This window comes from Nannobrachium achirus (genome assembly GCF_963921795.1).
Source record: "Nannobrachium achirus genome assembly, chromosome: 1".
NCBI classification, from domain to species: Eukaryota; Metazoa; Chordata; class Actinopteri; order Myctophiformes; family Myctophidae; genus Nannobrachium; species Nannobrachium achirus.
Genome location: NC_137810.1, coordinates 36,940,991 through 36,965,844, shown reverse-complemented (window position 1 = coordinate 36,965,844; position 24,854 = coordinate 36,940,991). Strand labels below are relative to the sequence as shown.

The 24,854-nt window shown below is 44.2% G+C and overlaps 1 protein-coding gene across 1 annotated transcript in view; it reads right to left on the bottom strand.

Moving 5' to 3' along the window:
* The window catches only part of adgrl2a (adhesion G protein-coupled receptor L2a), a gene marked incomplete at both ends in the record, with an annotated part of 126,368 nt that overhangs the window by 17,155 nt on the left and 84,359 nt on the right, over positions 1-24,854 (bottom strand). Inside the window, 11 exons of the mRNA XM_080728596.1 lie at positions 2,501-2,567; positions 3,956-4,176; positions 6,481-6,690; positions 8,618-8,791; positions 9,490-9,695; positions 11,163-11,285; positions 12,180-12,363; positions 15,855-15,893; positions 16,674-16,859; positions 17,509-17,612; positions 19,150-19,446. Of these exons, the coding sequence (XP_080584722.1) occupies positions 2,501-2,567; positions 3,956-4,176; positions 6,481-6,690; positions 8,618-8,791; positions 9,490-9,695; positions 11,163-11,285; positions 12,180-12,363; positions 15,855-15,893; positions 16,674-16,859; positions 17,509-17,612; positions 19,150-19,446 (1,811 nt within the window). The remainder of the gene's footprint in view (positions 1-2,500; positions 2,568-3,955; positions 4,177-6,480; positions 6,691-8,617; positions 8,792-9,489; positions 9,696-11,162; positions 11,286-12,179; positions 12,364-15,854; positions 15,894-16,673; positions 16,860-17,508; positions 17,613-19,149; positions 19,447-24,854) is intronic.

Below are 24,854 nucleotides of genomic sequence, written 5' to 3'. Positions count from 1 at the left end.
CATCATCTCCAGCACAGACGCATTTTTCATGCAAATAATTTGCGGCAGCAGACGCGTGATTGGAACACAACAAGGATCCAATTTAGCAAGCGAAAAACATATTCCTGGCTTACGTTGGCTGATGGGAGCATTCGCTGAGACGGGTATAAACCCGAGAATAATGATATAGCATATATTTGAATAAAGTTAGCGTGTAGCCTCTATTATTTTTAACGAAAAGGTTTTTTTTTCCCCGTTCCATTCTATTACCGCAACAGACATCAAGGGCCATATTAGACCTTTACAGTGAGTGAGAGCCATGCTGCGGTCAGCTGGTGGTCTAAGGGAGACACATTGGGATTCAAACCCGGGTGCCCTCTCTCTTTCTCTCTCCAGCAGGCTTTCAATGTCAGCCCAGTGCTCACCGGAGGTCAGCGCGTCTACAGTATGCTGTAGATACCAGCCATTAAGCTGGATAATGAACACGCCGCTGAACAAATATGGCCCGTCCTCTGTGTACAGGCGGGGCAAAGCAATAGACGGCGAGGAGGCTAAGGCTGGGAGGCCCCGTCTGAGAAACACCACCTGCTATTTCTTCTTTTTTCTCTCTCTCTCTCTCTCCCAGAGAGGAGGTGAGACTCCCCCAGGCCCAGTTCCTCTCAGCCCCTCGGATGGAGTGCAAGATAATAATGTCATGACCAGTAAATAATTGCATGCTTCAATGGCACATATGTCAATATAATATGCTGTATGTCCTTCACCCCCCGGTGGTCCTTGACCAAACAGAGAGGGACGCTTGCTTTCTGCTTTTCCCTGACAGCGTCCTGTGCTATTTACCACTGAAGGAGAGACAGACACGCGCAACGCGTGTGCGCGCAAACACGGCCACACTCCCACGCGTGAGTGCGCACAGAGAAGAAATCAACAATCTGGGCTATAATCTGCACATTGCCATCTTATCCATCGCCGTACTATGCACACCGTGAGAGCATTTCAGGATTTCAAGATCATATTTCCTTGTGTACCGACTAAAAAAGTGGAACTTCAAAGGCGCCTGGCTTTACCTCTGACTGGATGGCACATTCATATTCAGTCAGAGTCAGAATACTTCAAGGGGGCTGAGGAAATGCACCAGTGAAAACACACTGTTAAACTCAGACTCAGGTAGAGGTCAGAGGCAGTGACAGGCTCAGTGGTGTAAAGTAACTAAGTACATTGACTCAAGTACTGTACTTAAGTAAAATGTTGAGGTATTTGTACTTTACTTGAGTATTTCCAGTTCAGTATTTTTCAGTACTTTTACTTCTACTCCACTTTTGAAAACTTAACGTACTAGTTACTTTGTAGATTTTGATTATCGTTACAAAACATACATTAACCACTTCAGCCCTACATACATTTCAGCCATTTGAAAATAGCCGTTCTAAAAGCTCACAATGCACCGCGATGCGACACATTGTGAGCTTGTATATCTGCTATTTTCAAAAGATTTGTATACATTTGAAAACTTCAAATAGGACATTCTGCATAACGAGTATTTTCTACTTTTGGTACTTAAAGTACATTTTGATACCAATACTTTTGTACTTTAAGTAAATGTTGAATTCTGGACATTTACAATTTCGGTAGCACTTTATAATGAAGTACCTCAATAAAGGCTAATTAACAGCTAATAAGGCACTTATTAACAATGAATTAACAGCTAATAAGGCACATTAAGTCCTAATAGTGCATTTATAAACCCTTTACTATGCACGTATTATGAGATCAATTAACACTAACAAATCCTTAATAAAATCTTTATTATAACAGTATAAACAATTAATTAAGCCTTTATTAACACTTTATTAGGCAATTTAAAGCCACCTATTCTAAAGTGGGAACACATCGGGTACACCCGCCACTCTGACATGTCGGAAAGGAGACATGTCAGAGTGGCGGGTGTACCCGATGTGTTCCCACTTTAGAATAGGTGGCTTTAAATTGCCTAATAAAGTGTTAATAAAGGCTTAATTAATGACTTGTTGTTGTTTATACTGTTATAATAAAAATTTAATTAGTTGTTAATTCATTATAATTAACTTGTTAATTACGGTTTAATAATGTTTGAATAAGAGTTAATTAATTGTTAATGTGCCTTATTAGCTGTTAATTAATTGTCAATAAGTGCCTTATTAGCTGTTAATTAGCCTTTATTGAGGTACTTCATTATAAAGTGCTACCACAATTTCCACATTGCAGTATTGATACTTTTACTTAGTAAAGAATGCGAGTCCTTTTTACACCACTGGTGACAATGTGACGCTTCAAACATCTATCCTCGAATGCACAATAATAATAATAAACAACTAAATAACATCACTCAGTCTGTCCTGTACTCCCTTCCATTCTGTTTGTCCCTTTTCCATCTTTCAGTCTCTCTCACTCACACACTTGTCTGAACCCTGTCTGAACCTCATGCTCAGGAAGAGAAAAACAAAACCAAACAAAACAAAGCAAACCCAAACCAAACAGAACGTACCATGATGATGAAGGTGACGGGTCCTATGAAGCTCCATATGAAGTGATTGTCCACTCTCAGCCAACACCTACAATGGAAAACAAAGAAAAACAAACCCTTCAATTTTGTCACAGACACACATCTCCCCGCCTCTGCAGACAAAATGTTAATGAAAGGAAATTAATTCTGGGCTACAAAACATAACCTTAGGACCCCCCGACACGGAGTAGATAATTTTCAGTCAATAATCAGCTCAAAATCTCCCACAAGAGTTGAAAGTTAACGCGGTTAACGCAAAACAATTGGAAGGACCCTAAGTAGTCTGGCCTGCTCGCCCGGTCTTAACTCAAACACAGCCATTAATCTAACGTAAAAGGCTTTTCCTGCTCTGCCTCTCTTTAAGAGAGCATTTACAAACAAGAGGTCACAGGAGGGTCTTTGAGCAGAGAGGTATTAATGTGGCTGTGCCTCTCTCTCTCTCCACACCAACCCCCCCAAAACCACAGCGTTAAGTCTTTCAAAATGACATAAAAAATTGAACAGCTGCCCGTTCCAGGCAGAGGAGCTCAAATGTTTTGGTGTAGTCTCCGGGGACAGAGATATAAGACACTCGCAGGAGTGATGAGTGGGCTTTCTATCCAGAAGCCGCGTGTTCTGAAGGGAGAACCACTCATCATCGCGGCAGGGTCGGTCAGGTAAGCCCCACACAGCGCCAAAACGTCTGGCTCTTATATTCTGTGTTTGCTTGGTATTAATCTAGAACAGTGCTTCTCAAACAGCTTCATGTCATGGACCCTCAGATTGAAATCTATTTGGCTGTGGACATCTGAGAAGATGTTATGCTAGGTACTCCCATTAGATAAGATTTGTCAGCATTTAGCCAAAATGTTATAAAAATAGTCAGTAATAAAATAAGGCTAAAGCAGTGGTTCTCAAACTTTTTCATGTCAAGGACCCCCAAATTGACACTTGTTAGCCCACGGACCCCCATTTGAAAAGCTATCCACAACTTTCCAACATCCCATTGTGCATTGCGCAGAATGTGCAGGCAGCTTCCGGCGCCGCAGCCGAGAGTGATCTACAAGCTCACCACGGTTGCATGTGCGACGCGACGTGAGCTTGTATGTCTGCTGTTAACCGGAAGTGTCCCGCAAATAATGCTACTGTACAGTAAATTCTCACGGAAAGAGGTGGATACCAGAGACTTAGAGAATATTTGTACGGCTCTAGCAGTGATTCTTAACCATTTTAATTTCAAGGACCCCCAGTTAAACATGTATTAGGCTAAGGACCCCCATTTAATGGTATTTCTATCTCTGAGACCCCATTTTATATAGTAAAATCAATGTTAATTTAACGTTAAATTTGTGTAGAAATGGAACCAAATGGACCTGTTAGGGTCCATTTGGCCCTCAAGGACCCCTGGTCCAATGGGCTAAACGCTAGAGTGTTTAAACTGTTCAAAGCTTCACTCACGCTTTCTTTGTGCCGTAGCTCCTGTAGTCGATGGCCGCCGAGACGCCGACCACGATGGCGGGGAGGAGGTACCCGGAGACGTAGTAGTACTTCTTCCGCGAGTATTCACTCTCAAAAACCTCCACGAGCATGAGGTACAGCTGCACGCCCTCCAGGCACATCCAGGAGAAGGACGCCAGGAAGAAGAAATGCAGGATCCCCGCGATGATGGAGCAGCCGATCTGCAACAGAGCAGGGCTTCGTTAAGTTTGTATATCGTCACTGTCATGCACAAACCTTGTCTCTCCAAGTTTCAAATTTGTACATTGTTTCGCAAAGTAAAGCACTGCTTCATCATACAAGACCATCGCACAAAAGTTGTGTAAACAGCTGATCTACAAGCACACAACGCCTCTAATTTCTTTGATTTGTTTTATGCTTTTATTGATAGGATAATAGACTGACAGGAAATGGGGAGAGAGATTGGGGAGTGACACGTAGCAAAGGTCGTCGGGATCGGGATTCGAACCCGTGACACGCTGTCAGGCATCAGAGCCTATATGTGGTATGCCGTGCGCCTGAACCGCAAGGCCAGTGGGCACCCGGGGCTTTGTTAAGTCGACTGGTTGAAACATTAACAAGCTGAAACAAGATTTAAAACCATTTGGGGCACACATTTACACTGGAAATGTTAGGAATGTCCCACTTTTCACTAATTCGTTATTTATGCTCTGGCAGGAATTGGGTTGAGATTGAACAAACAAGGTGTACAGTAGAAGCCAGTGTTGCTTGTGTGCCGTCATCTGAGAACTTAACAGTTCCCACCCGTGTTAAACATGTATTCTCAAACCAAGTAATCGGACTTTCAACCTTTGTACGACTTTTGTAATGAATTTAGGCCGATAACGTCATTAAGGTGAGCAAAAGAGGACAAAATGTGCCACAGAGGCACAAAAAATCCAGGTCCAGGCACTCAAGTGGATTTAGAAATAAAAGGCCTTCATTTGAAAGGGCTAGAATGGGATGGGCAACTTTGATGATGGAGAGGGCCAATATATTTTCACACTCACTCCAGAGGGCCACAATGCACATACAGTAAAAAATAGCCGATCTACAAGTTAAAAACGCGTCGCGGTGCGGCGCGTTTTGAGCTTGTAGATCGGCTATTTTTGCTATTGTTTTTTTTTGGAATCCTGAATTATTTTGAGCAATTTTTTAATTGGATTGAATTTTTTTATTTAATTTCAAATGCATTTATAGGTTCTTATGTTAACTTTATGAACTTAAATACAAATACATTGACATAAAAAGACCAGTACTAGTCATTATAACTAATTTAAAGCGGGTCATGTTTGCAAGATTGGAATTATAACAGCTGAAATCAATAATATCTCAGTATTCTGATATTAACCTGAGGGCCGCATTAAGTGAAGGTGGGGTGGGGTGTGGCCCCCAGGCCGCCAGTTGCCCATGTATGGGCTAGAACATTAAAAAACTTAATTAAGATGTTTTAAATAATGTGACTTCACAAGTAATAGTAGTCCACAGTGTGTCATCATCACGCTATATAATCACTTCCTGCGTTCAGCCAAGAATTCTCCTACCTGTTCAAAATTCAATAACAGTATATTAAGGAGATTGTGGTCAGTATTATGATCCGATGCAATGATGATGATGATGATGATGATGAGGAGTCCCCAGCTCGTGTTAGCTAGTCTACACCCTCACACCTGTATTATAAAACCATTCGACTCCATGGTCCAAATGGATGAAATAACTATGTATTAAAACAATGTGAATAGAGCCTTAAGGCTTTAAAGTAAGTGGTACCAAGCCAATGGGGATAAATTAAACGCCACTTTGTATTTGGACTCTCATGTCATCATCTGAATGTTTGAAAAGCATTGAAAAGAGTGCATTGTTATAATTTTCAGGTACTGCACTCTTTCCCTTCTGCAGTAATTTGATGCAGGTCATGAAAATCATCATCATAAATTACAGCCTCCACACAATTTAACTTGCCACAATACTGTAGCAATTTAAACGATTCTTTAAACCGCACAAATCTATCGTGAGGTTTATTGCCGGATTAAACCACCCTCCCCTAATTAGCAGTACACTTGAACCCCTCCACTATACAAAAAAATTACTCTCAATGAGAAGATTCTTCCACTCTTCTCACCGAACATGGAAGGGAAACCAAGCAACACAAGGCAGTGGATGCACCACAGAACGCGAGCTAGTCGGTAAGAGCCATTCATGCTGTGTCATTAAAGTGACAGAGGATAAAGGAGCTATCAGGCGAGCGCCACGGCCCTTTAGTAATCAATATAAATGATGCTCCCTGACTCGTGTCATGTCAGGAACGGGAAGGGTTAGAAACAAACAACACACAGAGACTCATCAATTTCACATCGGAAGGCTCCTTTGTTTTGCTTTGCAGGGTGGGGGGTGGAGTGGTGGTGGGTAAAACGAGACAGGTTCGGGTGGGGGTGGAGAATAAATCAAAATCCCAAGATCAATAGAGCGCAATCGTTCCCGCTTACCCTGGGTTCCGTCATATCGATGCCAATTAGAAATATTAACTCGGCGATGAAGAGATTGATGCACAGGTTCTTGTGGATGGTGTTGCGGTCGCTCTGCAGGCCCCGGAAGAAGCAGAAGGTGAAGATGCTCATGGCGAGGCAGACGAGCGACACCACAATCCCCACGCGAGTGATGACACCGAGGAGCAACTCGTGCACTCCATCTTTACCCTGGGAGGGGAAGGGGGGGGAGGATAAAGGATGGACCAAATTAATACGCTGGTTTGTCAATAGGAAGAATTGAGGGTTTCCTGGCGCGCCCACTTGTCAAGCCTGCCGTGAGCGGCTGTGGAAACATTGCCGTTGTATTTCACGGAAGGCGCCTGGAAGTAACTGATGGGCACGCCATTAATCAAAGGTGCCGAGGTCCTCGCCTTCAGATGAATGTGATCAGTTGAGTGATAGAGGACAAGTGACTGCGAGGAATTTAAAGCAGGGCTGTGATTCAAATTAAATGGCAGATGGGAGATACTGTACACACTGTAGGTATGGCTGGTAAGTTGTTAATAGCAAAATGAACTTATCATATTAATGACAATGAATCAAAAAATTGCAAAATCTCTTCAATGTAGCAACATGTCAGTACACTACTATAGTATATGAACCAGAGGATGTTATGTATTTGACATGCTGGTACCAAATAAAAATGGCTCATTGGTCATACATTTTGATAAATAGCATCTGATGTGCCTATTAACACATTGTTAAAATGACACAACCCAGTCTGTTTGTTGGCTGTCTAGGTCAGAAAACATGTGATTCAACAAAAGGGGAGTCTGGTCTCCCCTTCCTATGTCAAGTGGGCAGGAAAGCAATACCACAATATACAAATACTCTGTTACAAGTAAAAGGCCTGTACGTTTTAAGAAGTAGCCAAGTAAAGTAAAGTAACTCAAAGTTGTACATAATTGTGCAAGTACTTGAGTAAATGTCCGTAACCGTAACTACTTTCCACCACTGCTCCAGGGGAAGATGAGGAGCTTTTAGAGGCAACCAGTGGGAGTGTGCAGAGCAGCAGCTCATTTGTATTAAATTAAAGCTACAGGCACAGAAACAGCCTGTCCAGAAACTAACTGAAACAGAGGCATGCCAGAATGCATAATATGATGGTGGTGTTTTCAGCCAACAAATTCAAAGACATGAAATTGGGGGACCTCAGAGACCTAGAGTATATTGACTTGTTGAGAAGGAGTTTAATGTGAGCCCTTCAAGTCTTCACACTTTAGCACACTAGTAGATATGGAAACACTGGAAGCAGTTTCATACGATGGACTTGGAAACGCTGACAACACGGCAACACTAGTCCACCAGTGGTGCACTGCTGGGACTGCTGAACCTTATTTTACAATATTTGAAACCTTGCAAGTTAGACACACATGCCCTTTGAGTGGAATAAGACAGTGATTCACAAACTTTTTAAAATGTATTTCCAAGACCCCAGTCTGATAAGCCTTAGGCCACAGACCTGCATTTGATACAACTTTCATCTCTGGGGCCCCAGTCTACTCAAGAGTTGATTTTACTCTGAGAATCTATTTGGTCCATTTGGTTCTCAACAAAATCATTTGGGTGAGGACCTCCTGGAACCCCCTCAAGGACCCCCGTGGGGACCCCTTGAGAAGGTAACCGGTAGAGTCGCCGGAAAGAAACTCGCAGAGATTTTTATTCTTGTATTTGTTTTACTGAGAAATAAGGTTAGAAATAACTTTAGGATTACACATATCTTTCTGAGGTTAAGATTAGGAATAGGGTTAGGTTTAACCGTTTAGGCATAGTTTACAGAGGTATATAAGGATATTAAGGATCTCAATGGAAAATAACAAATACGCCTCGCATTACCCGAGTTTCCTTTTAGTTGACATCAGTGAACTGTACTGTCATGAAACTGTACCTTTTTCTATCCAAACATTCTACTAAATACCTCAATCAATCAATCAAAAGGCATAAACCATCAGCCCAGGCGAGTTTCTTTCCAGCGACTCTTCTGGTATTCCTTGAGAAGCAGTGGGATAAGCTACAGCCAGAGAAAAGCCTTGCAGTGAAGATGCATTTAAATAAGACAGTGAACGGTAAACATGATTTCCTGAAAGCAACGTACTGAGATTTCCCGGTGCGCCATGAGGATGGCAAAGTTGGTGAGGTGGCTACACGAGCAGGAGGTGTGCGTCTTATTGGAGTCCAGGAGCTTGCAGCCCTGCGTCGACCAGTAACCCATCATACTCCTCTCGGAGTAATTCCAGAAGGAGCAATTGGAGTTGAAGTAGTGCTCCATCTGCAGATAACAAGAGATATGGTTAAGTGTCCAAATAATTGACTGCCTGAAATTGAAGTACATGCAGAACACCAAGGCCATTTACCCCCTGCTAACACAAAGTATTCGCCCCGCACTGACATGGATGAGTGTTTCTTTCCCTTTTTCCCCCCGTTCAGAGCTCTTATAAAGCAATTCATATGTTGTATCTCATTTGGCACATGCTTGCCAAATCAAGCGAGGCATCGTCGGGGTATACGAGGGCCTTAATAACGTAGAGGCGGTAATTGTTTGACGGCACATCGCTGGAAATTGCACAGTTTCTCTGGTAAAGAATGGAGTCACGCACGGCCCTCTGGGAACTCACGTGACAACTTTAAAAGACGGAAGATAATTGGTGCTCCAGTAATTTCATCCTAGATTGTACCGCTAATCTAGGAGTTAATTTCCCCCCCTTCTATAAAAGAAAATGGGTATCATTTATATCCCAATGTTGATTAAAGAATTAGTTTTCATTAAGAATTCACTTAGGTTCTAAAGACTCCTTTAATTTGATGTTCAATGACTTAAATAAACTGCTGCCTGACCTAGCCAGACATTTACAATTCAAATGGTCTCCGTCTACTTCGGCTGTGCTCTCCTGGTGATTTTTAATATGACCTCTCCATTAGTTTTGGACGGGGGAGCGGGGTGGTGGTGGTGGGGGGAGGGGCACTCACGTCGATGTGCTCCAGGGTGAAAACCACCGGGTCGTTGATGAACACGCGGCTGGACTCCTTGTTGATGGAGGCGGCGATGATGTCAGAGTTGACGGCGACCGACACGTTGCGCCCGTAGGCCTCGTTGGCCATCTTGATGGTGGCGTTCTCCGTGCCCAGGAACTGACCCAGGTTCTTGTAGAGCACAAAGACCAGCTTGGCGACACCTTGAGAGGGAGAGAGAGAGGGATGAGGACGGGCATGAGATGCTTTAAGCCGGTGGTTTTCCACCCTTTTTCATTTAATGTCAAGGTTTGTTATTTATTCTGCATTTGAGCGGAGCACCGTTTGATGAGATTCAGCCTCTCAGACCCAAAACTTGGAATAATTATTTTATCGTTGGATACGATTTTGTCCACAGTTCTATGCTGTATTGACATGGTACCATAGGAGAGATAACAGGCAAAAATAACAAATATTCTACATTCTGTAATTGTGTAAGCCAGGGGTCTTCAACGTTTTCAGGCCAAGGACCCCTTAGTTGAGAGAGAGATGAAGCAGGGACCCCCTCTACACATTGTATAAAATTGTGTTGCAGATTTTCATAGACTTGTTTGACAGCACTGTCAGATATGCTGGTTGCGTGTTAATGTGTTTTTTTCAGACATTTAACCACTTAAATCGTTTTTTAACCTCTACACCAAACCTATTTGCCAAAAATAGCCGCTCTACAAGCTCTCAACGCCTCGCGGCATGAGGCGTTGAGAGCTTGTAGATCTACTATTTTTGTCTAAAGTTCTCCTCAGAATAGGGATGTGAGGGTTAAAGTTGTTCATTTAAAATAATTATCCTATCACAAAGATTTGGCGGACCCCCTGTAGTAACTCTGGGGACCCCCTAGGGGTCCTGGACCCCCTGTTGAAGACATTTACCGGTATTTATTTTTTGTGATAAAAAAGTGGTAAAAATGTAAGTCATTTTTTTAAGATGACATTTCGTATAGTTGTATTGCAATAATAATATGTTGTCACAAAATCCCAGCCAGGGCACATCAGGACGAGCGCAGCATGTGGAAACCACTTTGGACCACCAGACGAGCCTGAACCACAGCAGATGAGCCTAAACACGCAACTGAACTAATCAATACTCAGTGGTGTAAAGGATTTATCATAGCTGCCCGAAAAGGTGTGAAAATACAAGAAAAGACTCAACGGCTAGAGAGATAGAGATATTGACAGTAAGTAGGGGAGCAGAGAGAGCGAGTATTACAGAGAGCGAGAGAGAGAGAGAGAGCGAGCGAACACTTTTAAGTGGGACCTGTCATTTTTCTGCCAATATCAGAGCTCAGGGTTTCAGAGATCAAATCCTTTGAGGTGCTCCCTAACTAACAGTGGCGGGGAGTAATCACACCGCATTGTCGGCTTTGACAGGCAGCATTGACAGGCCTGTTTGACAGGCTGTTCACCTTTTCATAGACACAGAGGAAGGGGAACAGAAATGAAAGAAGACAACCCTCCACACTCTTTCACCACCGCGGCCACACAGGAAACTCTTTATTGAATGAGAAGTTATGGATTTATTTTTTATTTTATTTTTTCCCTTGTTATTTCTTTCATTATTGCTTTTCTCCCTCCTTTCTTTCCCTCCCTCCTTCCTTCCTTCCTCTCTTCCATGGTGTGTTTAAAAGGGCTTACCGTTCCGACTGTTGAGTTTGACGGTGTTGGCCGACAGCTGGATGGAGATGCCACTTCGGCCGGCTTGCGGAAACTTGAAGTCCTGCACCTGCCCGTCTGTGCTCAGCACGTACACGTCCAGAACTGGATGTCCCCAAGTTGGTTTGGTCCAGTGGTGATGGTGTGATGAGGGGAGATGTAGATAGAGGTAGAGAGATGGTGCAAGAGAGAGAGAGAAAGGGAGAGAGAGAGAGAGAGAGAGAGAGAGAGAGAGAGAGAGAGAGAGAGAGAGATGACAGCTTTTACAGCATGTTTGACTTGGGCAAAAGGTCATGACATGAAAATAAAAGAGTCTGTTTATTCCAGGACCTTCTCACTTTACATTCCTAACTCACATCTGCTGTTGCGTACAGACACGCGGCTGCAATTTAAAAAGGTGAATGGAGGCAAAAACTGAGCTATTTGAACTAAAATGTCAGTGCCGAGGTGATCCTTTCTCCTCTCCACCAAAAAACGACACTTGGTTGGATTTGCAAGATAAAAACTTGACATTTTGTTTAAATCAGGCCTGGGAAATGAAAAAGTCACATCCACACTGAGCCAGGGAGAAAATAAAAAAATAAAAACTAAAAAGCGGGGGAATGAGGCAGTGGATAAACAACGTTTGTACTTTTTATAAGCCTCCACAGCGGGCTAATGTTCACATTAATGTATAGAGTTACAAGGTCCAGACACACGCATTTATAAACTAAGCACTCGCAATCACAGAATCCAGTCTCTTTAATTGTCGTAGATTCATCACTGTGTCAGTGAGAGACTCGTTAAACCTAATATCCTTTATTTTTTTCCCCCTCCCCGCATTCCCCTGAGGTTGAACACACACACATTACGAAAACAAAGTTCCTTTCTCGTGCAAGTGGCCTCGTTTTGCCTTCCGAGGGGCTCCGCTCTCAATTAATTCTCGCCGCGGCACAAACGGGCACAGTTGCACCGCTGCTTGTCATTCATTTTGCTGCATTTCATGCTCCGTTCACTCACTGATGTTGTCGGCAGGAACCTTGACAATGGCAGGCTCCATGAGGTTGTCAGCGAGGACAAAGGCCCCTTCCTCCAAGGTATCCAGTAACATGGTGGCAGCGTGAGTCTGCTCGGTGCTGTTCATGTCCCGCCACGACTTCAAAGCTTCTGGTCGCAGGAGGTTATCCACCGTGTCCACAATGGCCTGGTTCCACCGCAAAGGAAACAAAAGAAATATATGAGTGATTTTGAAAACGTTTATAAATGTAGCAAAAAATAAATTAAAAACGAAAAGAACATAGCTGCAAGCATTAATACCGGGGGAGGGGGGGCCAAGCAGTGAGCGCAACACGCCATAGCGTCAGCATGCGGTCAATCGGCCAGCCTGTGCTTATGTCTGCTGATAAGCATACAAAGTCTTGTGATGTTAAAGTGAAAGCATTTGTGAGCTATTTGCCTTTTTGTGAACAATACTCATTGGCTCATGGAGGCTTCAAGTTTGAATGTACAAAAACCTTTCTTAATGCTGGGAATTTAGATATTGTTCCATACATTGTGCTCAGAAGGTTTTAAATCCCTGCGCCCAGGGGCGGGAATTTATTTTTCATGAAATTCAAAATGGAGGAAAATCTTGGAGCTTATGGGTCCTCGAGTCACATTCGCTCCTCGTGAGGAGAGGCATATGTGTCAAACATATTATGACTGGAAGACAAACGGCATGAGAAACAGTATGCGTGTTCAAAATTGCATATTCAATCGATTGCTATAGAGTCCTCCCTTTTGCCAGTCGGAGTTAGATATATTTTGAGACGATATGATCCCCAGTTTGCTAAGTTTCATAGAAGGTGACTGGTTGGACATGCAGTTAACGGCGAATAATAATATTAATAAAACTACAATAGCGAGTAGGGATGGGACGTTAAGCGATATTATCATATATCGTGATAAAAACACTCACGATAATCGTATCGTGGAGATTTCATTTATCGTGATATCGTCCTCCGTCACTGGGTTCAATTCACCTTTTGCTGAGCTGCATATCCGGTACCACTTAAACCCTCTAGAATTGGTAAAATGTACTTATAATATACGTACTTGATAGTCTTTTTTTTCACTCTCTATCAAATGTCTTTGCCAAAAAATAGACTATCTACAAGCTAACGCAACGCGTTGTGAGCTTGTAGATTTGCTATTTTTTGGCAAAAGTTCGGCCCAAGGATAATGTATTTTGATTATCGCGATATCGTAAATCGAGATTTCTTTTGTCACAATAATCGTGATATGAAATGTTCATATCGTCCTATCCCTAATAGTGAGTTTAGATATTGTTCCATAGATTATGTGTAAGAAATGTCATGCAGATCCTCATAGAAAATCCTAGAAAGATCCTACGAGTAGCGATCTTACATCAAATAAAAAATGGCAGATGATTTCATGGCTTGTAGGTGAAACAGGCAAGAGATTTTGCCTGTTCAAAGTTTGTGTGTTGTTATAGCATTCCCCTTTGGCCAAGATTAATCTCAGCGCCATTTGCCACATTACCGTCTTCCATTCTACAAAGCACAAGGACGGTGCACTTAGCGGTCGATTAATAATAACAAAACTAATGGATACAATAGGGTGCCGAATATGCACTTCATGCTTGGCCCCCTAAGAAACAAAACAAATGTTTATCGAGATCTGTCACTGTGACGAAGCACATGAGAAGATTCATGGATATGGTCTGCTGGTGTATGACGGCAGGGCACAGGGAGGTAAAATGACTGCACTGACTTTTTGCATGCTAAACAAGCACACTGTTGAAATGCCAATGGCTATACTGTACGTACATAATGTTAGCCTTTATTTTGATGCTCAATAGCGAGGACCAAGATTGAACGTCTTCCCTTCCATCTCCTCCACAGGGAGGTCAGCGGCCCTGGAGTTGGGAGGGATTCAGTGTCTTGCTCAAGGACACGTCATCAGTGCAGACATTTGGGGGTCAGGGGGTATTGACACTGAGAGTTTCCAGTTACAGGACAATCTCTTTAACTGGAGGGGCCGCGCTGCTAACGGGCCCAGAGAACGACCAGACAGGAGGGTCTAAATGTTTCCAATCCCATTTAGGAGAGCAAGGGAAAATCTATCGAATGTGATCTCCTCTGGTCTCCTCGCTTCATGCAGACATTTTTCTCTTCCGAGCCCAAGTTTGCCGGCTCCCCAGCAGCGAGTGGATAAGACGGGGGGACAGGGCCCAGACATCGCTGGTATTTCCTCAGGATATAATCAAATCAATGTGTCTAATAGAGTAATCAATGTCAGGGGGACGGCAGCGGGGGAAGTGGCGGGCGGTGGAGGGTGGTGGAGAGGGATGGAGGGCAGGGGGTGGTCTAACGCTAATGCGTAGTTGCATCAAATTTGGCGGATGTCAGATACCGCTGACTCAACGATCGCCATTCGTTCCGGCTCCCCCCTCTCATACTGTCATTAGTCACATAAATACTGTCATCTGCATCGACCCGCCTCCCCACCCCCCTACCCCCACGCACCCCCCTCACACCCCACCCCTGCTCCAACCAAACACCACCTTCCACCAGAGACCCACACAAACACATTAGCAGCGCCGTATGCAGATGACTCTGCAAACAAAACAATACAAAACACAGATGATGTGACATTTTGGGGGGATGGGAATTGAGAAACTTCTTTTTTTTTTTGCTCTTTCTTTTCTCATCTTTTATGAGCACACGGCCGTCTATGGGCTAATTAGCTGATCCGTTTTAATACCCTCCCAGTGGAGCTATCAGGATGGTGATGGTGGGGGGGTGACATTGGTGGCAGGTGGAAGGACACAGATCTCCCTAATGGCTGAGGGATATACGGCCCAAATCCTTGCAAGACCGGCCCTGAGTAGGAAGCATTAGAGGAGGAAGGACCAGATGAGAGAGAGAACCAACGGCTTGACCCGACTCACCCTATTAACCAGGTAGAACTAGAGATTTATGACTCTTGATTTATTAAACATAAATGAAAACCGGTGTCCTCGTGAAAAGCAAGCGCTGTGGGTTTGATTTCACATGTGGCGAAAGGTCAGGCAGCGGTCCTTGGAGACGCCGGTTACACTAAATCAAAAGGGAAGTGGACTGAGACCCTTTGCTGCAGTATTGAGAAGTAAGGGTTTTTTGGTTTAGTATGTTTTATATGTATGGCAGATCCCCAGCACCTACAACAACAACAACAACATGGTCTTAGAACAGCAAAGCACAGAGTAAATGAATAATGAGCTCAATGTAAAAATGTTGTTTTTGTACAGTCTTGAACAAACAATATAAAAACATGAAATTGGAGAAAAACAAGATGGGGGGAAAAAAGACTAACAAAAACAAATAAAACCACCGCTGTAACCACAAAGAGAGGGGAAATAAACAAAACCAAGACACATATACTTTCATGAAAGGAAGCCACATCTGTAATTGCGGATGACTTCTCTTCGACTTAGAAAGCACTTCGGGTACAACTGTGGCTGCGTAGAAGGCCATTACTCAAGAAAGGAAAAAAAAAACAGATAAAGAAAGGACAGCACAGGATCCGAGACAGAGCAGAGGGTGCATGCTGCTGAGCTTTGGGCAGGAGGGGGCAGATACAGTAGAGCAGAGGGTATGAAGGTGGGTGGGGCAGCAAGCACGGTGGAACAGTTCAGAAGCGTAGCTCCAATACCTTCATGTATGCCCTGCATGTCCTTTCTCGTTTTTGAAGCTTTTCATTAGAAAAAAAAGGGGAAAGAAAAGATGAAACAAGTGGAGACATACAATTAGCAAAATTCACAAGCTTGAGCATAAAGCTTTTTCTAGGGTCGTGTTTTGACTGACTGGCTGGCTCGACCGCGCCAATCACTGTCGCTCCGGACGCCTCCAGTGGTGCTGGAGAGCTCCTACCTTGAGGTAGAGGAACAAAAAGCACGCTGACTCTGTTTCACTGACATGCTGCATTTTCCTCTCCACGCTGCCGTCTTGACACATCACAGGACTATTAACCTTGGCAGGGGCAAATTATGGCAATTACCTCAAAATGTACAAATACTGCCACGAATGCAGATCTCTTGCTCCATGTCAGAGTCTGAAATAAAAGTAATTGGCCTTTCTGTTTTTGCTTCTGTCCTTCTTGTGGCTTTCCCCCCACCCCTCTCTTCCTCGACTTTGAGAAGAAAAGGAGACAAGGGCAGACTTCACGCCAGAAAAAAAACACAAGAACATTCAATAATGTAGCAGACTTGTTAGGTATATTCCCCTTTGTGCTCGGCTCACTTAAAAGCGTGAACACATCTGAAAACACCTCAAGCCCCAATAACCTCGACTAGATGATGCAGCGGCCGACCGGGAGCAAATCAGTTAGAAAAATGCCAGTAGAATTCATCTTAATAAGGTGCAGCAAGATGATAAAGAGGAAGACCTTCTGCGGGAGGGGAGGGGGGACGGGGGTTCATTTCAGGGTAACAGAGAGAGCAAAAGATCGGGAGAGACAGCGAGACTTGTATACCTTGTTGAAGCTGCGTCCGGCAGAGTCCTTCTCGCTGGGCCGGAGTTCCTGCAGCTGTGCATCCAGGATGTCCACCAGCTGTTCCATGAGACGCACAGACGAGCTGACGTCCCCGGCGAAGATGGGGCCTTTGGTGTGCTTGGCCAGCTCATTGGCCAGGTTGGCAGCGTTCTCACCACTGCGAATCTGCAAAGCAAGTGAGAGGAGAGGTGTAAACGTGTGCTCAAACCATAACTGGGGTAGGGGTGCAAAGGTTAATCCCCCTAATTGATTTGATCGTTTATTGATAATCGATAATAATCTATGAATAATCTATGCCTATTTTGGGCGTGTTATTATAGGCGAAAAGTTTTAAAACATCTTTTCATTTTTTTTAAACACTTTAAACACTGTTGTGCAATGAAGTATAAACAAGCACTTAAATTGTTAATTGAGTCATTGAAATATAGTTTTTATGGACTTCTTGATAATTAAATGAATTAAAAATATAGTCGATAGAATAATTGCTAATGAAATAATCAATAGTTCCAGCCCTAAACTGGATTAAGATATTGACAGAGTTACAGCCAAATAAGACCTTGCAGAGTCGGAGCTTTATTATCTTCTTTATTTACAGCATTAAGTTGACAGGGTGGCAGATGAGAAAATGTTATAGTAAGGCCGTCTATATTTTACAATAAGCACAGCCAGAGGCTCTAGACAGCTCTGCGATATCTCCCTTCATCTCCAGCTTTATCTACAAGGTTGGTACGACACCGAATGCTACGTTTCCAGGAGATAAAGCCCTCTCAGACGACTAACAGCAGGGAGGCAGGTGGAGAAAACTGCTACAAACCTTCTGGGCGACTTGGTTGACCCAGTGGGACGTGCAGTTGCTGAGATCAGGGCCCTTTGGATGCCAGGTCCCGGTGGAAAGGACACATAAATAGGAGGCTGTACCTGTCAGCGAAAACAATCAAGTCAAGACACTTCAAGACACTTGTTTACTCAGGCTTTTGGCAAATAGTTTGTTTATTTGTATATATATTTTTTTTAATTGTAAAGTGTCTTTGGGTTTTTGAAAGGCACTATATAAATTCGAGTTATTATTATTATTGTTATTATTACTATAAAGACAGGTGTACTCACGAAGCATTACAAAACACATCAGAGAACTGAGTGTGCACTGTGCACTGTGCACTGTGCATGCATGTATGCAATTGCGTGCATTTGCTGACAGACCTACTGTACCATACTTGACAAGAGCTAACCATTTGAACCTTGCTGTGGTCTGACTGTGTGGTGCGTCATTATCATCAACAATGCCACAACTAAGACAGGGAATATGCGACGCCACCTCAAAGCATGCAGAGTCACATCATTTCCCTTCTTCACACCTGTGGCAAGGAGTTTCCCTACTCTATTCCAACAGCTCATCGCACGTGATTACCAAAGAAATGAAGTCATAGCAACAATTTTCTTCCGTTCCAATTAGCCGCATGTCTGACGAACCCTGAGCGAAAACACGATTTCACACAGTCAAATGAGGGATGCACACATCTCCAAGCAGCCTCCCATAGAAACAGCTGAGCCTGCCTCTCTGCAAACACGACTGTCACTGATTGCTAAATCATGTCTTTGACCTGGAATGACACAGTAAATTCTTCACTGAAATCTTCAATAATTTTTCCCTGTACTCCGCACTCACCCGTGGACTCTTTCTAGCCTCTTTCAACCCATTTCAGTCATGTCATTATACTGTAAGCAACAAATATGTATTAGCATGTATTTCTTTTTTACTTTTGGAATATAGAGAAAAGAGCTGACCTATTAGGCCTACTGTAAGTGACACTCTCTGAGATTGTAGATTTATTCATGGGTTTCATTTGTAGTCCTAAGAACAGAGAAGGTAGCTCGCAACTCACTTTTGGTAGCTCCAATATTTATTTGTGACAAGCAAGCAAGTCACAAATAAATATTGGAGCTACCAAAAGTGAGTTGCGAGCTACCTTCTTTGTTCTTAGTCATACTGCTTTGGAAGTTTCAGCTCAGCAACAAACAACGGAGGATGTGTGTTATTCTTTCCTTTTCATTTGTAGTCCTACACCAGCCATGTTGAGGACCAACACAGGTGTTCTGATTGGCTTAGAACATTAGTTCTATGCCAATCAGACAAATTGAAACACCTGTGTTGGTCCTCAACATGGCCGCTTAGGACTACAAATGAAACCCATGAACAATGCCCTCCCTGAGAGCTTGCAGATCAGCTCATTTTGTCTCACGGCACCACACACACAAGTAAAAAAAAAACAACGGCTTAAAGTGGTAACAACAGGAAAGAAAACAAGAGAGGAAGAAGAAAAAAAGATTGTTATATGCAACAACATCACATGTATCCGATAAAACAGAATGACTCTCCCTGGATAATTGGGGTGGAATTGAAAACAGCAGTGGAGGTGAGAGGATAGGAGAGGAGAGGAGAGCCTCTTGTTTTTACCTCGGGTTCCCTTGGGGCAGGGCCGCTCTACCAGGATGCCCCGCTGGGTCTGGGGCCACAAGATGTCCCTCCTCTCTGCAGCCTCGCAGAAGCGCTCCGGTAGCGGGAAGGACTCCAGGGACGGAGGGGCAGTCGTCTGCGGCACCGCGGGCGGAGGCCTGGGCCCTCCCCTGCCTCCGTCCCGGGGCCCTGTTGTGGTGGTGGTGTTGAAGTTGCCCCGGCGCACCGTGGTTGTCCCGCTGGTGGTTGTTGTTCTCAGGGGCTGCGGGGCCATGGTCGCCTCTGAGAACGGTGGAGCTGTGAGGAGAGGTAAAAAGGGTAGAGGAAGATTTAGGCTTGGCTGTGAAATGATGGGGAGAGATAAACCTCGTCGAATCCCCTTAAGTTGCAGGGGTTCAAATTCGGCTGGGGCCGCCAGTACCCATTATGTGTGTTCATGGAACTGCATGGCAGTGCCTTCTGTATAGAACATACACATTAAAATGTGTATAGAATGTGTACTATATTTAAGTCTTAGGCCTCATTAATAGCTCTAGGACTCTAAAAATCACATACGCTCATGGGTCAAAATGGCTACGAGAGCTTTGAGCAACAAGCATGTTTGCCTTCCCACGTACTATGGCTTATTCGAGGCCTTTCTGGTCTGTGGCGAGTATAAGACAATAATTACAGTAATATCCTCCTGGTCGGCAGTTATTTTTTTTGCCTGGGAGATTTTTGTGGCACGGCTGATTGAATTTCACTGGAACAACACAAAGCCTGCATGTGTAGCATTGGTGGCTGAACATTCATTTTGCCGCTGTTTCCCCCTCCTGCTACCCACGCGCTGATAAAGCAGGTGTGCTGTAACTCATGCAACGCCTCGGGCAAAAAACAATACATTTCAGGGGAAGGGAGAGAAAAACAAGCACAGTCCTTACATTTAACATGAGCCACTGCGAGGAGAAACTACGAGGACATTTGTCATGCCTTACACAACACCACACCGGTGTTGAGTGGCACCGTAATTACATCTCACAAAAAGTCAAATATGGGGGAGTTTTTCTATCGATGAAGTTACGCTGATAAGCAAAACTATTCTGATACCCAATCAGTCTCTTGCGTCTCCCGACTGCGGCGAGAGACGGGAGCATTTTGTCTGGGGAATTTCAAAGGGATAAGCTATATCAATAAAAGGAAGTATGATTATAATGCAATGTGTGTACTGAATCTAATCGCATTTGAGCACTTTGATTTCCCCCATTAGGCCGACTGTCGAGCATGCAGGGAATGTGAAGTGGCGCTGTGGCTCTGCTCGGATTGTGTCCTGCCGCTGCAAACCGCAGCCGAGACGAGTCTCAGAGATAGACAGAGAGAGAGAAACAGACAGAGAAACAGAGAGAGACACAGAGACAGTGAGACTGCGTTGGGAGGATGGTCAGCAGAGGACAGCTCCGGTCTTCCGGGTGGGAACGCAGAAGAACAGAACAGGCAGTCGACGCACCAGGCGCCGTAGCGACCGTATCTGTTGCCTCCTATTGGATAATGGTGCCTGGCTGATGGCAAGAGTTGACCCCCCGACAGTCTCCACGCACCCTGCAAGCTATCAGCACCACCATGTATGCTATTGCTACAGGCCGCAGTGGGGAAGTGAGGCTCCAGCAGTGTGAGCTGCTGGCATATCATATATGGCCGTGGCGAGCTGGCCACTATCTGTGGCAAATGATAAGGCTCTATTGACCGGTGGAGATGACCTGGCTTACCACCTGGACGGGCTGCATGCATTGTGCGAACAACCATGTGCATACATGAACGAACGAAGGTGACATTAAAGTGTGCATACTGTACAGTAGCTCAGCGGTTCTCAAAGAGACTCTGGGTTCCTAGAGGGGGTCTCACTTCACAGTTACAGGTCTGTAACTCTGACAGTATACATGGAATGGAAATGGAACCAACATGGTTCCATTTGTACACTGTCAGAGTTAAGGGGAGACCTTGAAATGTAAAAAGTTTGAGAACCGCTGCCTCAGCCGACTGCCCGTTTTGACACCGAGCTGAAGATAACCCTCTCTCTCCCTACTGCATCTCCCTTTTACCCTTTTCCTGTCCTGAACCCCCCCCCCCCACACACACACACACACACACAGTCACACACCTGTACCTCTTTACTCAACACACAGGGGTTCTCTGCTGCGGGGCCACGCCTGTCATGGCGGCTGACAGACAACCTGTGCTTTCAGCGCCAGCGTTTAGGTGCCCATGAAAAACGCCTGCTTCTGTTCAGTATCTCTCTCTCTCTCTCCCTGTGGCACTTCTCCTCGGCATCCTAAAATACCCCTCCATTGCTACAGGCCTGCTCATAAGCAATGATCCGCAATAGCCACAAAGGTGAAAACAACAATACAACAACAATAGCTATTGTGGAAAAGTTTGCCAACGGCCCAGGGCCGCGCAAAGGCCCCATCACGGCACTATCGAGAAAGAAATGAATGTGTGTCAGTTTTTGAGAGTGTAAATTTAGACAGGGAGGTGGAAGGGAGGGGGGAGGGTTGGGGGGTGGATAGGGTGAGCTTGGCAAATTTCCAGAAAACTTTCAGGAAATTGTGCGGGGCCAGCCCAGATAAGTTTCCTCATTTACAAAGTATGAAAGATGATGATGATGATGATGATGATAATGACGAATCCTCGTCTCCATGGGTGGGGAGTTGGGGAACCCGGACACCAAATTAAATGAAAACGTATCGCTGCTGGACACAATGATTTAAGATAAGGGGCTTGGGAGCACGGCTAATAAATCAAGAAGAAGGCATTTGCTGTAATCCAAGCGCATTCCTTTAGCATGTCCGCTAACAACTGGATCATGTCCGCACCCCTCCACCCAGGGCTGCTTGAGACGTCTCACTGAGGGGCCCGACCACATGTTCTCTTTCAGCATGCAACGTTAGACCTTTTCCTTCTTTCTTTATTAAACATTTTTCTTCTAAATGTTTCCCTACTTTTTACGCCTTTCGTTAATTGTTCATTTTGTCTTTCTTTCTTTCTGGGCTACAACTTATTTCTAGCGATTCATAATCGATGACTTACTGTATATTAAATTGATCAAATAAGCCATCAGTGGAATAATCTGGAGAGTGGAGAGCTGCCACTTAATCGACTAAATCGATGATTAGTCTGATTAACGTTTTATTTATTTAAACCCTACTTTGTTGTACAACAGTGTTGTGCAAGAATCCACAAGCTCATAAAAAAAACACATTGTGAGCTGCTATTTTAGAATATTGTTGAAAAATAAAAATACAAAAAAGTATTATGATCATGAACCCGCTATTGGTAATTGAACTAAAATGAGGCTACTGCTCTTTCCACGAGAGAGGGATCTAGTTTTGCTGAATCCCAGTGGATTTGGCCCAGTGGCCCACTGAATGGCTCTTAGGGAGGGGGTTGAATTGAATTTGCTGAGACGACGTCTGTATTGCAGGGGACTGAGCCAAGCTGCACTGATCTGATGCAGCTAATAATACAACATTATTCTTCTCCATATGCACAGTCACTGGATGCAGCTACTGCATGTTAAGGGGCCTCATTAGACATGAGTCTAATGAAATGCAATACAAGTAAAAAGGATCAAATAATCCTGTTGGCGAGTTTCATTACATGTTTATGATGAAAACTAATCCTCTTTCCCTTATGAAGGAAGAAAATGGCTTATACAAATGTAGACGGTGCGCAAAGCAATTCCCAGCGGGATCCCTACATAAACAATGCAACCTCCCTGACCGGTGCTATTCATGTGTACCGCCTGCTTCGGTCAGTAATCCCAGCCAGCGACGCAGTAATCTCATTACCTCCATGCAGTAGCTTGGACTGATTTAATCCAATGAAAGCAGGGAGGAATTAATCCACAGGTATTAAAATGGACACCGCTACTCTCTGACAGTCCCCAGGTCTGACTTGACAGGTAGATGGGTAGGCACTGTGGGGGGAGGGTTACTATTGATCGCCCCGTAGTACCGTGGCAGCATTCTCAGTGCCTCCTGCGCTGCTATACACAGAAATGTAGATTTGGGATATTTTTGTCCATTCTCTGTTCTGCCAACGACGTCTGTCTGTTACCCCCGAACACCCTCCCTCCCTCCCTGTAAAATGGTACTTTGATTGTGACAGGAGCAGGGTAAGGCTAAGCCACTGTCGGGCTACATGGTGAAACCAGGACACAATCCTCGATTAACATGTCCGTCTAGCACTCAGCCCAAGGGGAAGCTTCAATTAGCTGTCATGGAGTGTGAGCGTGAGGAGAGAGATATCCTCCAAAGTAGTGCCGATAGTCAGGACGGACTTATTCATAACCTTTTGGTAGCGACTCCCACACATTTTTCCACTTTAAATATATCGCTTTCGTCGGGTGGAAACCTTGTGTGTCCAAACCCGTTTTTATACGATATATATGTAGGCTATTTTTAAAATATATATATATCGTCGTTGTCGGGTGGAAACCGCTTGTATGTCCAAAACTGGTCGTTTTGTGTTTACCATTTAGAAAATTTAAGATTTAAAATAGTGAAAATAGCCGAGCTATATGATGTAGATCAGCTATTTTCACTACTATCGTGCAATACTACAGCTTGTATGATGAGGTAGGGCTTTAATTGACCAAAAACACACACATTTGAAACTTGGAGATACCGGTAAGAGGTTTCTGCCCGACAGGGACGATACCGGTATATAAATATATCGTCACTGTTGTGAGTTTTGTGAAACAGTCTCATATGATGAGGCGGGGCTTTCATTTACGTAAAAACTTGCACATTTGAAACTTGGGAGATATGAGGTTTTCTGCCCGACAGTGACGAGCTATCTCAGTGGCCCTGCTATTACCACCAGGGTTAAAGGCCCAAGAGACTCATGATGAGACGGGGAAAAAACAGGGGATGAGAGGGAGAGAGGAGTGGAGAGGGAGAGGGCACCCACGAGTTAAAGGAACTGCCAAGTGTTGTCGGCACTTTGCATGCACGCAAGCAACCTGGGCGGTGAGCCCTCGTGTGCACATAGAGGCACATGTAATCACCGCCCACACACGCATGCACTGGCAACACACACACACACACACACACACACACACACACACACACACACACACACACACACACACACACACACACACACACACACACACACACACACACACACACACACACACACACACACACACACACACACACACACACAGGGGCGTCACAAGGGGGGGGGGGGGGGGGGGGGCTGAGTTACTAGGGCCCAAGGTGGAGGGGCCTTAATTATTTTATACTTTAGCTATTGAAAAATAGCAGATATACAAGCTCACAGCGCGGCACTGAGTGCCGCACTGCGGGCGTATAGATCTGCTATTTTTGAAAAGTAACATTTTGTAACTCAAACTTTACTTCTGGGGGGTCCCTGGAACTAAATATTTTGAGATGGGGGTCCGTGGCCAAATATATATCATTTTGGGGGTCCTTCACATGAAAAGGTTTGAGCACCACTGACAGAGTGTGACATTTCAAAAAACCTTAGAAGGATTTGAAATATTCAAAGACTTGCACAAATTGTCACCATTTTTCAATATACAAGCTCACAGCGCGGCACCGAGTGCCGCGCTGCGAGCTTGTAGATCTGCTATTTTTCAATAGTTAAAGGACCTACACCATGAATTTTCACTTTTTCTATTTTAAAACCTTTTTTTGGTGTCC